Here is a 16,554-nt window from a genome sequence, read left to right as displayed (position 1 = left end):
GGTCGTCACACTTGGAAGCTGAAGACCCAGACGAGTCAAAGGGATGTTAGGAAATATTTCTTCAGTCATAGTCAGAAAGTGGAATAGCCTAACAAGTGAGGTAGTGGAGGCAGAAACCATACATAGCTTTAAGATGAGGTATGATACAGCTCATGGAGCAGGGGGAGAGAGGACCTAGTAGCACTCAGTGAAGAGGCGGGGCCAGGAGCTGAGTCTCGACCCCTGCAACCACAATTAGGCGAGTACACACACACACACATTTGTGTTTGCAAGGTTAAGACTCGGGTCCTGGACTCAAACTTCATCCACCGGCATTTCTAGTTTTTGGCTTCCTTAGCCTCATCATACCTACTCTTGAAACTATGTATGGAGTTAGCCTCCACATCCAGCTCCTTCTACTTTCCTACCACCATGAGACAAAGTACTTCCTAACCTTCCTCCGACTCTGACTTCCATCTATGTCCCACTGTACCTGGTTCTCGAATTGTAAAAAGTCTCTTTATCCGCCTTATCAACTGCTCAGAGAGATATAAATAAACAATATTCAATTACGTTACAAAAAAATACGAGTCAACGCTGTTGGTTCGAACCAACGAAAATGTACCCGGCCAAACGGCCGAACTTCAACTACTCAAAGTATTTTATACGTCGTAATCATGTACCCTCCATGTCTCTCTCTCGTCTATGGTCGTCAGGTTTTATTTTTTCAGTCTTCTCCCATAATGTACTTCTCTTAACTCTGGTTGCAATCCTTAGCAACTTTTCTAGCTTTTGAACAAGCTCAGTCAGGTTGCAACTGCAAGTTGCAAGTTTCCCAAATTTCTCAGAGATATTTCCCGAACAATATTTCCCACCTCGTCTAATATTGCTCAGAGTACCCACATCTTTTCATATTTCCCAAAGAATATTACCCACATCTTGTGATATTTCCCAAAGAATATTACCCACATCTTGTGATATTTCTCAGATTAACCATTCTTTTTGTTTTACATTAGTGCAAAAACTCATCTAAGACGCCACAAGTTGTGAGATAAAATATATAAAGGAAATCTTGTGTGTGTTTTAAACTTTGTTAATTTTAAGTTTGACGGTACTGTAGTCAGTCTTAGTTTGACCTGCACACTACTGCTGCTGTTGTTGCTGCTGTTGCTGACTGATGATGACAGTGATGATAATAGCCAAGTGGCTTGTTAGAGTGTTAATGATCGTTGTGGGTTAGAAGTGAAGGGGGTTTACGGGTGGTGAAGTTTTGGAGTGGTGGGAGTTATGATCTAGTAGTTATGGCGGTTGTGGTGGTTATGGTGATATTGGTGATGGTTGTTAGGGTGGTAGCTAGTACTGTAGTCATGGTGACATGAGACATGATAGTTATGGTGGAAATGGTGATGGTGCTAGTTACAGCATTAATGGTGATTATGGTGGTAGTAGTAATGATGGTGGTTATGATGGTTGTTCCTCACCTCGTTCCTCTTTCCGCACCACTAAGTCATCAACTCATAACTCTTTACAATATTAAGCATAATTATCTATATGACCACCATTGTTTTTCATGCACTGCCTCAGACCCAGATTCGTACAACTTCATACTCATCAATAATAAGAAAAACTCAAGTGCCATAAACCTCCTAAGGAGTAGTAGTCTAGACACAAGAGTTATTTCAAAGTCATTAAAAACCACTAAGATAGCCCCACTCCATAAAAGTGGCATTAAGGAAGTCGCGAAAAACTACAGACCGATAGCACTGACGTCTCATATCAAAACCTTTGAAAGAGTTTTAAGAATGAAAACTGCTTAACAAGTGTATTCACAGCACTTACACAACCTAAGCAAGTCGTTCCTGCCTTACGCAACTGCTGGACCATTACGGCAGTCTTGGAGGCACTGGAAGACATATCAAATGCAAATGTAGTATATACAGATTTTGCAAAATCCTTCGATCGACAAGAGTGATCATGGTGCAATACCATACAAAATATGTGCACAAGAATAACTGGAATGCTAGCAGATGAATTTTTAACTTTAACAAATCCAACCCAGAGGCTAAGCTAACAAAGTAAAATCAGAGGCTTCCAAAGTAGAAAGTTATGTTCCTCAAGGTACAGTACTCGCCCCAGTTCTCATTGTCATCTGGCAGACATTAATCATAGCACAATATCATCCTTTGTAGACGATACTAAATCTGTATGAGGTGGCACTGACTGAGGACAGAAAACATCCAAGCTGATATAAACCAAGTCTGACAGTGGGCCACCAGTTAAGATGTGCCTAGCGAGGACAAATAAAACAATCAATCAGTATTTATTGGTATAAAGGAACCTAAAAAGTAACTATCATTGAAGTGAATGTGAGGCTTAACAATTCTATTACACGACCCACTATGTAAAAACCGTCTCTGTGTCGTAACAAATCTCTTGTCATAACTTACGTCAATCTTCTCAATTTATTCTCAAGATTGAAGCGGCCTCTCCATCTTACAAATCCGACTCTTCACCACCCTCTTTTCTATTATTAGTCACGATCTTTCGGTCCGTCCTGGACCACTATCATCAAAACTGACATGATTACGATCCAAAATGAATCGAAACTTCGTCTAAAAAATATGAGTTATTGGTGAAGTGTTGCAGCCACGTATTGTGCCTTACTATTCATCATAATCATATTCATGAGGAAGCGCTAAGCCCGTATATGTAAGAGCACCTAGGGAATGCAAAGTAATCAGATTTGATCCGAGAGTGAGCACAAGGTAGCGCCAGGTCCTTACATCACGATCCCTTGACCAGCAATTCATGCACCCCTATCGAAGGTGTTTCACCTCGACGCTACCATGTGATCATGACCCGCAAACCCTGACAATGGTGGCGAGGCGGAACAAGCATCAACAGTGAGGCAGAACACACGTCAGGCAGCGAGAAATGCGAAACAGTAGATGAGTAATATCAACAGCCGTATTAGCCTGCTGCTGCTACTCTCTCTCTCTCTCTCTCTCTCTCTCTCTCTCTCTCTCTCTCCCCGCGTAGAACTGAACAATAACCTCATCTTGGTGCCCACGAACAAGTGCACATACAAGATGCTCTGATACGAATAAACTCACCTACGTTTGAAAGAATACTAACACAAAAATATTAACCTAACTTCACCTATGTTAGGAGTGCTGACAAACAAAAACACTATCAAAGCTAAACTTATGTCTGTTGTCAGATTCCTGAAATACACTCTTAACAATATTCTTGAAATCTTGACCCAGTGCTCATTACTATGATACCAAACACGTTCATGTTACGGTGGTATGTTCAGTGTTATGACTTGTAGTTCAGTGTTATGACAGGTATGTTCAGTGTTATGATGGTATCTTCATGTTGACGGTGGTCTGTAAATATCGTCCAGTTGTTAATTTCAGTGAAGGTTACCGTCTTATCCAAGCACTAGGGGGGGGAGGAGACAGGGTAAGTAAATTCTCCTGTCCAGCAACTGACGGTAACTTTGCTGTCCTATCCAACAAATTGTGATAATTGTACTCTTCCGTCCAGGAACTAGTAATACGTTTACTCCTGTCCAGTCTCTTGCGTTAAGCAAGAGTCCACATTTTAAAATCTTAAGCACATACCTTTTTCGGTGGCACCAAAAAATGTTCGTTCATTAAATGGTACATAATCTCTTAGAGGGGAAGGGGAGAGTGGAGAGAGGAGAGGGGAGAGGGAGAAAGAGAGAGAGAATGACACCAAAAACAATATTTCTCACCCTAATCACGATGGATGGGAGCCGGAAATTCTTTGTTGCTACAGAATTCAAAAGAATGATATTAACATATGCTATGGATGCGGATGGATCTGGTTGATGTAGGTACATGGGAGTGCATGGGAATACATGGGAGTACATAGTAAAGACAGATAACAGAGGACTCTGAAAGTCCACACTGAGGTTATCTGCTAAGAACTATATCTACATCAACCTAAATTAAGTACTACAATGGATTATTTAGGTGTACGAGTCAAGAATAGAAAAGCAAAAGGCTTCCTCACCACACTCCAGTATATTAGACATTCAACGATATAACTGATTGTTGAGACTGTCATAGGCAGGCTATGTGACTGAGGGGTGCTGACGTCCAGACGTCACAGACAAGATATGTAACTGGTTGAGCGCGCTAATGCCCAGACATCACAGACAAGTTGTGTGACTGGTTGAGCGCGCTAATGCCCAGACGTCACAGACAAGTTGTGTGACTGGTTGAGCGCGCTAATGCCCAGACGTCACAGACAAGTTGTGTGACTGGTTGAGTGGCTTATATATACGACGTCACTAACACAGTCCTTGAAACATTTGCAACTAGCAATATAGCGGAGATTTCACTTGGTGATGCAACTAAAGTATTACGTTACTTTTTTTTTTTTTTTTTTTTTGCAAATAAATTAAGCCACTGAAGATTCGTGCCCCTAATAGAAAATATATAATGTAAAACTTAAGATATGTTACGTTAATTAAGATATATTAGGTCAATGTTAGCAATATTAGGGTATAAGGTAAGTTTTGTTGAAAAATACAAAACTAGCGCACGAAAAAAGTGCATACATTTAGTTAAGCTGTTGTAGTTGAGAGGGACGGGTAAGGTAATGGAGGTTGACAGACAGCAGCTCGCCATGGAAGTAATATTCTTCATGGAGGTACTAACCCCCATGGTTATATATATGAGAGTTAACAAAAATGGAGTAAAATTTAAAATAGTCACAGGACTCTAGCTGTCCCCTTAATTATTCAAAATATACATAAACAACAGGAATAAGCAGCAAATTCAAGAAAATTTGCATATGAAATTAAACTAGGTGATGACATTACATAAATACATAGGAAGAGTGTAGAAGCCATGAGAGCACCATGAGAGCACCTTCATGAACCTGAACAATGATTCTACAAGTCATCGCTGTTCAACCAAAACAAATTTAAGTACTCAAAAAAAAAAAATGTTAAAGATCACAACAGTAAAAGCAAAATAAAAAAAATGTATCGATAAACCATTTGTAAAAGGGATGTAAGAGTTGTAAAAGTAGATACCTTGGTACACGGAATACTAATGTTAACCTACAACTTCACTAGATCTCGCAAGATCTCATTTGCATTATGGAGTGCAGGTTGGAAAACAAGAGTGATTAAAAAGAAGGATGAGCGAATTAATCCCAAGCTAAAGAAATATTTTTACAAAATAAAGACTGGTGAAAGGCACAAAGATACAAGCGATGACAACGTTAAAATTATAAGAACACTCACAAATGGATACAAATTAAAAATATATAACAAGAGCAGGAGCAGCAGCAGGAGTAGCACCAGCAGCAGCACCAGCAGGGGTAGCAACAGCAGCAGCACCAGCAGGAGTAGCACCAGCAGCAGCACCAGCAGGGGTAGCAACAGCAGCAGCACCAGCAGGGGTAGCACCAGCAGCAGCACCAGCAGGGGTAGCACCAGCAGCAGCACCAGCAGGGGTAGCAACAGCAGCAGCACCAGCAGGGGTAGCACCAGCAGCAGCACTAGCAGGGGTAGCAACAGCAGCAGCACCAGCAGGGGTAGCAACAGCAGCAGCACCAGCAGGGGTAGCACCAGCAGGGGTAGCAACAGCAGCAGCACCAGCAGGGGTAGCACCAGCAGGGGTAGCACCAGCAGCAGCACCAGCAGGGGTAGCACCAGCAGCAGCACCAGCAGGGGTAGCAACAGCAATAGCAGAGGAAGCAGCAGTAGCATCAGCAACAACAATAGCAGAGGCAGTAGCAGTAGCATCAACAGCAATAGCAGAGCCAGTAGCAGTAGCATCAGCAACAGCAGTAGCAGAGGCAATAGCATCAACAACATCAGCAATCTTCTACAAAGAGCGCTAAAGCCATAAAAACATTTAAATGCGGAATGTATATAGAGCAGTACATGTTTAACAAGTTACAATTGACTGAAACAAAGTACTAACAAAAAATAAGCTACATGAATAAATAGATACAGATATGAGCTGCCTACGATAGGACCAGTGAGCTCACTACAACGATATATTATGCATACTATAGTTCTCCACTTTCTACGTACAATGAGAGCTTACTACAATGCCATGTTATGCATACCATAGCTCGCTTTCCTATATACAGTGTTATGCCATGCATACCTAAGTTCTCCACTTTCCTACGTAATGTTATGCATACCATAATCCTCGACTCTTGAGTTATGATACAAGTGCTGACTCGCAGCAAGCCAACGTTCAAGCTGGCTAGTTACTAGTTTATCCCAGTTTAAAAGGTTAGTTTCTCTTTTTATATTGAATAACGCAAGACACGTACCAAGCAAACATAAGCTTCTGCCTATCCAACGAGCAGAGTTCCTCCTTTGGGTTGCGCAAGATGGCTGGAAACATTTTATATGACAAGCTGTATGGAACGAATAAACCCCCATGTAGCTTACTCAGGAGCTTTATTAACATCGTAACTTCGTTATTTGATAAAGTTTTCATACTGTTTGTGTGTCTTGCAAGCTCATCGTGTCATTACTTTATGTTTTATAATCGTAAGACATTTTATAAACAGAGAAAGGCCAAGTGAATCTAGCACATCCAGACAGTAGAATTTTGATGTATTTCCAAAGAGTACTGTAGAACATTTTTACTTTTATAACATAGCAGACCAGTGGATGTATAGTGTAGAGCTTGATGCCTGTACGAAGGAGCACACACTTTCTGGAAAGTCCTGGGGGACATGACGTCGACACTGGCGGGTGGAAAGAATATTTAACGCTTCCCAACACCTGCCAAAAGTATGTATGTGTGTGTATATATTTATTATATATAAAATGTTGTGCGTAATAAGCAGAATCGTCCACTTTGGTCTATATGGCAAGGGTTCACCATGCCGAATGAAAATGTTTTTTTGCCATAAATCAGCGGAAATCATCTGAGCATAACGGAAAAAATATATATCATAGATTTAATGGAATATTAAATATATTTAAGTTGACCAATGATATATATATATATATATATATATATATATATAGCAGAATTTGGCTTATAAAAAGTGTTAATTTTAGGTAGTTTAGGTGAGGTTTCTAAGCAAGTTTTGGTCCAAAAACAAAAATCATTATATTGTTAATGAATAAAAATTACCTGTCCGTAAAAAATTGGGGGAAAAGTTTATTTTTTAAGGGAGATCGGCCTATTCAGCAAGTTTGGCTTATTTAGTACATTATATATATAAATGTCGTGCTGAATAGGTAAAACTTGCGATTTTAGCTTAAATAGCAACGCTCTTGCCGAATAAGGCAAGCGAAAATTTGTGTATGCAATAAATTAGCAAAAATCATTCTGAATCAAACGAAAAAAATATATTTCATTGTGTTTATTATTAAAGTATTGTAAATTTATCTAAAATATATTTAGTTGGGTCAAGCTACATGAAATTGCGCTTGTTAAAATAAGGTTAAGTAAGTTTTTTAAGGTTCTTTTGGTACAAAATTATTAATTTTTACATTAACATAAATGAAAAAAATATATCTTTAAACGTATAAGAGGAAATTTTAGAAAGGACTTAATTTTAAACGAGTTCTTGCTAACTGATCAATTTTACCTATTTGGCACATATATATATATATATATATATACATAAATTATATATATACATATATATGGGCGATCTTGATGCCCATGATGCTCTGTATCTCCTCACAAGGTGTCTTACTATGCCAAGACTCACTTACTTCTTGAGGTGTGCACCCTCTTTTGGCAACCCAACACTCGATGAATATGACGCACACCTGAGATCAACTTTTAAGAAGGCACTGAACCTGTCACTAGAGGATGAGCAATGGGATCAGGCAACCCTCCCAGTGCGACTGGGAGGTATAGGGGTGCGTAAAGCAACGCATGTTGCTTTACCTGCTTTTCTGTCTTCGTGTTTGGCTTCCAGTGCATTAGTCAAGAAGATAGTGCCCGAACGCTTGAGAGACTTGGTAGGAGCTCAAGACCCCAGGTTTACTGAAGCAGCAATTCGGTGGGACACCCTTACAGACTCCTCCAGTAGACCAGCTCCTCCCAAACAGCACAAACAGTCCCACTGGGACAAACCGATCATGGAAAAAATCGCCAACACAATGCTCTCCAATGCTTCAGGAAAGAACAAAGCTCGTCTCCTGGCAGTGAAGGCACCACACTCAGGAGATTTCCTGTTAGCTGTTCCCAATTCCTCCCTGGGCACCCGTCTCGACCCACAGGCCATTCGGATTGGTGTTGCTCTTCGCCTAGCCGCCCCCATCCTCACCGAACATAGGTGTATTTGCGGCAGGGCGACAGCTGATCAATTCGGACTCCATGGTCTCGTGTGTCACACAGCAGAAGGGAAGTATGCCAGACATGAGGAGATCAATGACATAATAAAGAGAAGCCTCGCCACAGCCCGTTGCCCAGCTCAACGGGAACCCCAAGTACAGAGGTCTGATGGAAGTCAAAAGCGTCCTGATGGAGCCACTATGCTACCCTGGAAGGATGGAAAGCAGATTGCCTGGGACTACACCTGTGCTGCCACATTGGCAGACACCTACTTGCCATACTCTGTAGTGGAAGGGGTTGGAGCTGCCAGCCACAGGGAGACCCAGAAGATCCGAAAATATGAAGACCTTCCCCCTTGCTATAACTTCATTCCAATAGGGTCGGAGACCCTTGGAGCATGGGGCAAGTGTGCTCTAAAGTTCCTCAAAGAGCTGGGTGAAAAGCTCATCATAGAAACCAAGGACCACAGGGCGACCAGCTTCCTCTTTCAGAGACTCAGTGTTGCGATCCAGAGAGGAAATGCCTGCAGCATTCTGGGCACGCGGCCCACCGCAGGGGAGCTGGACGAAGTATTCGAGATGTAGCTCTGAGTTACCTATGTTGTTTTACTTTGTATCATATTTTTGTGAATGTTTCGTCAATGTATTTTGTCTTTAAATAAAATATATATACATAATATAGGGGGTGGTAGGAGAAAATTCTCAAACAGCTTCAGGGAGAATCTTGAGTTTTCCCTGAAGCAAGTTTATTCTTTTCTCTGAGGATGAGGGTCCCCATGACAGTTCTAGAGGTGGTACCTCCCTATATTTATATATATATATATAATATATATATATATATATAATATATATATATATAATATATATATAATATATATATATATATATATATAATATATATATACATATATATACATAAATTATATACATATATATATACATAAATTATATATATACATATATATACATAAATTATATATATACATATATATACATAAATTATATATATACATATACATAAATTATATATATACATATACATAAATTATATATATACATATACATAAATTATATATATACATATACATAAATTATATATATACATATACATAAATTATATATATACATATACATAAATTATATATATACATATACATAAATTATATATATACATATACATAAATTATATATATACATATACATAAATTATATATATACATATACATAAATTATATATATACATATACATAAATTATATATATACATATACATAAATTATATATATACATATACATAAATTATATATATACATATACATAAATTATATATATACATATACATAAATTATATATATACATATACATAAATTATATATATACATATACATAAATTATATATATACATATACATAAATTATATATATACATATACATAAATTATATATATACATATACATAAATTATATATATACATATACATAAATTATATATATACATATATATACATAAATTATATATATACATATATATACATAAATTATATATATACATATATATACATAAATTATATATATACATATATATACATAAATTATATATATACATATATATACATAAATTATATATATACATATATATACATATATATACATAAATTATATATATACATATATATACATAAATTATATATATACATATATATACATAAATTATATATATACATATATATACATAAATTATATATATACATATATATACATAAATTATATATATACATATATATACATAAATTATATATATATATATATATATATATATATATATATTATATATAATTATATGTTTATGTTAATCCCTAATTTATATATTAAAGTATCCTTAGCCTGAGGCGGACTGGCCATATGGGTATTTGGGTAATGCCTGGTGGGCCGCTGGGCTGGGTAAAAAAAAAGCCATAAAAAACTGAAGTCAGAACCACTGCACAAAGACTGAAACCTAAATGGAAGGCGCCTTAGATGAGCAGTGAAAACAAGCCTCTGACCTACAGCAATTAATGAGCCGACCTGATAAGTGACGGATGACCGGGTTGGCTTTAAGACCCAGTCCGCTTCTGCCCTCAGCTGATAGTGTACAGGTAACAAAAAAGGCCTTAATGACCGGCGTGCAGTCGTTAGTTTTGAAACCTAATTAATCAAACCAGCATCTGCCATTTATTTATTGACAGCAAAAAGCTAATATTCTTCTTGAAATTAAGATTATATTTACGGAGAAGCACTAAACACACAGAAGTCACCCGATTTGCTCCAATTCCTTGGATTAAACGCCCTTAACTAGCAACAGGGCAGTAGAGCGACATCAGTGCTATATTATCTCGGGCTGGTAATATTAACTATGCTTCACCTTTCTACAATGACAACTGACTGGTCATTAGTAGTCAACTGGAAGCTGTTTTTAGGCCATTTACCTCCGGCTTTCCTCGTTAAATCGCGACTCTATCATTACTCTTATGTACACTGGGACGGCACTGCTAACAGTTATGGAAAGACTTAACTAGGGGTAAACAAGATCTTGGAGGAAATGAACACTAATACATTCACTTAGGACACCTTTATTGAAGGCATTTCGTTCCTTGAACCTTGACCACTTTCAATACATCTATTGGCCTGTATCTGAAGTAATCAAGGTTCAAGGAGCGAAATGTCTTCAGTAAAGTTGTGCTAAGTGAATACAGTCTTGTTCAGTTGTCGGCAGTCATTTACCCTTTTATTATTAAAAAAAAAAGTCTGCAGTGGAAACCCCCCTCACACATTGTTAAACTGATTGCAAGAGTCTTAATTAAAGACCAAGGTTTACAGCTTTCTATGTCTGAACTTTTCTATACCTGGCCTAAGACATACTCGTATAACAATGAGAGATACATAACAAAATTATTCCCTTTTACAACTATTAGAAACGTTGTAGCTCGATGGCACAGCATTCATCACTCAAAGGAAAGGCTCTGAGTTCGATTTCCAAGCTGGTTGGATGTATGGGCAAGTCTTTATACTTGTCCTTGATCACTCAGCATTAAACAGGTTGTGGATGGCATCCTAGTGTGTAGCATACCATAGATAACAAATGTCTGAAATATACTGAGGTATTACAACTGTAGAATGGTCTATGTTAAAAGAAGCAAGTTCAGCTTCAGTTACACACAATAATAAATTACGTCTTAGTGTCACCAAAGTCACTTTCCCGACTGCCTGAACTTTTAGCAAAATAACGACGTCTCCTTAAGAGGATAGGTGGCTCTCTCACTGCAACAAGTTGTTCTTTTAAGGACCTATTAGTGAGTAAAGTTTCCTCCTTAAAGTGTAGATTATTTGTGAATTGTTCCAGCCTTGGTATTGTAACCTTTATTCTTTATAGAGATGGCATTCAGGTGTTTGTGTTATAAAGCATCTACCTGGTCTACGTTCAACATATTACAGTGATTAACACTTTCGCATTAGTTCACATGTGAAATCTTCCAAGAAGGACTCTTGCCATCCCTCATATTAAATGTGAACACCCTCTTTAACTGCTCAAGAACATATCAGAGCACGGATCGATTATTATATTCGCACTGCAGACCCATAGTGATCATGAAGTGACTTATATGACGTAATCAAGTCTGATCCAAGAAGAGAGAATAGCTACAATGTTATAATCCAAGAGCCCTCCAACAGCAGCGTTGTGTGTGGGGGGGGGGGGGGTGCCACACACACACACACACACACACACACACACACACACACACACACACACACACACACACACACACACACACACACACACACACACACACACACACACACACACACACACACACACACACACAACGTGTATGCAGCGCCAGCATGTAGCCCGCATATGATCAAGCATAATCAACTCAAAAGGATACAAAGGTGGGCGACGATGTTGGTACCGGACCTGAGAGGGAGGAAAAAATGAGACTTAAGAAAGGACAAATTTATGGAATTCATTCTAAACACTAGGAAGGTTGGACGGTGTGGATAATCACAGGAAGACCCGAGGGAACCAGGGACACAAGGCCGGTTATGACGATGAGTCACAGGGATGTTTGAAAGTATTTTTTTTAGACCTGAGGCTGGTAAGAGAAACACTAGAAGATGACGTGGCAGAGACAAACACCATACACAGGAACTTTAAAGAACGTGCAGAACTAAAGCCAACCTCGCTGGACCATGTCCGAGACGTCGTCATAATGATAAATGGTAGATGACAAACATGGCGCCCATAGTCGAAAATTATGATACAGGACAATCAAAATTTTATTACTAACTAAATGGATTTCTGTAAATTATTATATTCATAGGGAAAAAGTTAAACGGTAGGCGTCATACAACGCCTTGAAAATAGGAAGTAATCAGGTTTGGCAAATGATAGCAGGTCAAAATTCTTTCGATAAAGTGACCTCCAGCAACGTCAAGGAACCCCCTTGAAGGGTGTTGGAAAACATTTAAACAAGTCACGGGCCGACCACCCGAGGAGTAAATAACTGCTAGCGAAAAGATACTTCAAACAAAAAAATGTATATCTAATTTATTAAGCTTTCATCATTCTGTTATAAGGCGCTAACCTCATGTGCGTCACTCAGTGCAAGGAGTGATGGATGCTCGATCCTTCGTTCGTTAATCTTTGCCCGGTTTCTGGCCAGTTAGGCTGTTGAATCTTACCACTGTCACAGAAATTACACAGGAAAGAAATGGATGAACTGAATTTATTTACCTGTGGCATACCCGTGACTGGTTGCGAGGGCTCTTCTCCTCCCTCCACATCCTCCCTCCCCAACAGCCGTTTCAGGCCAGGCTCAATTGTTGATTGCCTGTTCAACAAGGCTGGGATTTCAAAAACCTTGTAATAGATTCCCTCGAAAAAGATTAACATGGAGACTTCAAAATACAAGAAAGATTTCCTCTTGGAAAAGTGGAGTGTGAAGCATCTGTTTCGCAGAGCCAAGTTTCTCCACGTCCATCATGAACTGGAAGAACCCGTCTCCAAGCAAAGCTTCCTCTTAAATAAAATCCTTATGCTACTTTGTCAGTGCTTCTAACTTCCAAAATAAGTCATTATCTTACACGCTCAAATACTGAGCTGTCTGAAGTGCATATAACAGCTAGACTAAGTATCAGGTTGACTTGAATAACTAACTGAATAACTAACTTACACACTGATTGACTGGTTACTTGTTGTAATAATTATAGTGTGCAACTTATATAGATAATGCCCATGTGACTGAGCTCTGACCTGCCCGCTAACTGGTTCACACTAACAGGAGAGTGTGTTTCGCTCTTGAAGGGAGCAGTATATTTAACTCTGTCTACCTGAATGGCATTCAGATCTATACTTCGACAGATTACTAATAACTACCTCAGTACTTAATGCGGGAGTCGTGTGCTAATTAACTCGATCTATTTTGTGAGTGCCTATCATCTGTTTGTAGCAACAAAATCAAAGTTGTATGTTCGTGTTCTTTGGCCTTCCGGTGGCTGTATCATCCATCTCTTCTTTGATGCCATTCCAGTCTCCCACCACTTCATGAAGAAAACCTTTTTAATGTCCTTTAGGCGCAATTTTTCTCACAGTTCACAACCGGGCCCCTTGTTCTTTATTTATTCTTATAATTTCATGATTTACTATGTCGTTATCATGCCTCCTCTTTTCTTATCAGCCAACAATCTTGACAATTTTTTTTTCCCTCAGTGAACCATTTTTAGAAAGTTTTTAGATTTTTTTCTATCTCGTTTGCATGTCTTTTTTAGAACTGTAGCTCTAATTCTTCAGATCAAAAGCACTTCACAATTATCACTAACAGAAGCTGTCCTCATAATAATGTGAAACCAAGACGCAAAATTTAAAGAGTTCTTGGGAGCTGGAAATGAGGTGTAGATTCCAAGGCACATGTGCAATTTATAGTCTGTGTACGTGTGGTTCACCTGTATGATTCACGTTTTAAGAGGTGAACATTAAACTCGCCTCTATGAGTCACACTCCGTTTACGTGTATACATATTTGAATTTTATTTTTTATGCTTGTGGTCCCATCCACCAAGTTTTGCTTGGAAATGGAAAATCAGTGTCGGTCATTCAGCACAGGTAATGATGGAGGCTCGATCCTCCGTCCACAACCCGTGCACATACGTTCCATGTGCACATTACATGAGCCTCCCCCCCCCTCCATTATATACGCACACAGCCTTTCCATATACAGAAGAAAACGCACAGGAGAAAGTGAAAGTCGTCCAACGAATTAAGGAATACTTGAAGAAAAAAGACAAAGAATGACAGTACTGGAGGATGTCAGGATGGAAGAGGGCATGAAGTGGGGTACCCTAAGGACCAGTATTATCACCACCGCTATCCCTGTGTCTCTGGATAATGCAAAACTATTGAGGGCAATTTGAATGGGAGAATACAGAGATGGAAACAAAACAAGTAGCTGGGGTGGTCAAACAAGTGGCTAGAAGATTTCAGTCCAAATAGATGCAATCCAATCTGAGAGAGGCAGAGAGATTCGAGGATGAATGTAAACTGGAAATAAACATTAGATAAATATATCTCCCGAGGAACTGTGACTTTGGTAGCCGCTGTGAGACTAGCAATCCCAGGAAAACCTTGAAAGATTAAGTTCAAGAACTTTTTACGACTCTCCCAGGAAGACATGTTTACAGCATACAAGATACTCAGCGGAATCGACAGAGTAGAAAAACCTGTGCTATTTACATGGGAGATCAGAAAGAAATTCATGGTTTTAACATGGTATAAGGGTGGGAAAAAGTAAAAGAACAAAGAAAGAGGTATTAGAGATAAGCTCCATACACAGATGCATAATTGGGTATGAAAGAACCCAAATGGGTAGGGATCACTTGTGAGGGTCAACTGAAATAATTAAGAGGCTAAACCAGAATCTGGAGCTCAGCCCTCATAACCACAAACTGCAAACAATTGAAAAGGCTGCAAGAGGGAGTAAACGAGAGGACACTACAGGAGCAGAGATAGGCTCGTGGACACAGAGAATGTTAAGCCTGCAAGATGATACAGAAGCAACGCTTCATAGAGCAGCTTCCTGGAAGGCGCATCTATGACACCTACCTGCATCTCCAGGGCTCCCTCAGCCACAGGTCACTGTACCAGGGCCCAGAAAATCTTTTGCTGGGGTAGCGTTTGATAGCAGTCTCGTAAGCTCTTAATATTACTCTAGGTGGTCCTTTACTCCCTCCATGGCTGTTTTGTTTTCTTTCCTCCAATAATAAAGGCATTTCACATATCTTACACTGTCGTTTGTTACACTAAAAACTACTGTTTTGCTTCACTAGAAGCCTTTTTCTAAGTTTGTTTCCTCATTGGTAGTCCTTCCTTATTAGTGATGCTGAGGTAGGTTCACTTGATAAGTCTCCTTGATAAGAAGCATCCTTCAGTGCCCTTCTATACTTCAAATAAGACCATGGGATTGCTTAATCCTTTAAGACTCGCGTTTCCTCATTTACAATAGCTACTGCCAATAAAAGCCCTTTGAATGAGGACGCCCCTGTCCCCCACTCACCGAAAGTTAGAGCACTACCTGCCAAAAAGTCAGGGGTTTCCCCACTAAAATTCAAAGCACGTACCGTGAAAATTCGGTACACTTCCCGCCACTGTTAATTCTTTTAAATTTAACTTTCGCGCGAGCGGGAATCTGCTATTAGGTATCCTTACCACCAGCACTGAAGGCCCGCCACTGGGAACTCCGCGCGGCGCTGAATGGACTACTGCTGGTGAGTAACTTTCCCTTGGTCCCACAAGACAGCGTTGAAAGCGCATGCGCAGCACCTGATAAGATTAACTATTTGTACTAGCGACCTCGCCTATCCTAATGAACGCATACGGTACACGTTGTACCAACGCAGCTAATTAAAGCATCCAACACACCTTCAACAATGCTTGGTGGCAAAAGCTCTCGCTTCACACGGTGAGGGGTCCAGGTTCGATTCCCAGTGAAGGGGTGGAAACATTGGACATGTTTCCGTACACCGGTTGTCTATGTTCACCCATCAGTAAAATGGTACCTGGGTGTTAGTCGACTGGTGTGGGTCGCATCCTGGGACAAAACTGACCTAATTTTCCCGAAATGCTCTGCATAACAAGAGGCTTTCTATATAGTAGTATGTCATTGATGTCAGCTAGGTCTGTATACCTTGTACACATATATGTAGTAAATAAAGATATTATTATAGTATTATTATTATTAGGG

At 39.2% G+C, this 16,554-nt stretch overlaps 1 protein-coding gene across 6 annotated transcripts in view; it reads right to left on the bottom strand.

The window, feature by feature from the left end:
• The window catches only part of Mgat4a (alpha-1,3-mannosyl-glycoprotein 4-beta-N-acetylglucosaminyltransferase a), a 235,277-nt gene extending 219,234 nt beyond the window's left edge, over positions 1-16,043 (bottom strand). For 2 of the 6 annotated variants that reach the window (XM_070089210.1, XM_070089213.1), the window contains exon 1: positions 15,417-16,012. In XM_070089210.1, coding sequence (XP_069945311.1) covers positions 15,417-15,583 — 167 coding nt within the window. In that variant the 5' untranslated portion in view covers positions 15,584-16,012. The other 4 variants (XM_070089209.1, XM_070089212.1, XM_070089214.1 and 1 more) reach the window with 3 other exon arrangements.
• Positions 16,044-16,554: the final 511 nt, after the last annotated feature.

The sequence above is a fragment of the Cherax quadricarinatus genome, chromosome 27 (genome assembly GCF_038502225.1).
Source record: "Cherax quadricarinatus isolate ZL_2023a chromosome 27, ASM3850222v1, whole genome shotgun sequence".
NCBI lineage: Eukaryota > Metazoa > Arthropoda > Malacostraca > Decapoda > Parastacidae > Cherax > Cherax quadricarinatus.
The sequence above is the reverse complement of the archived record's forward strand: the minus strand, read 5'-3'. Positions and strand labels throughout refer to the sequence as shown.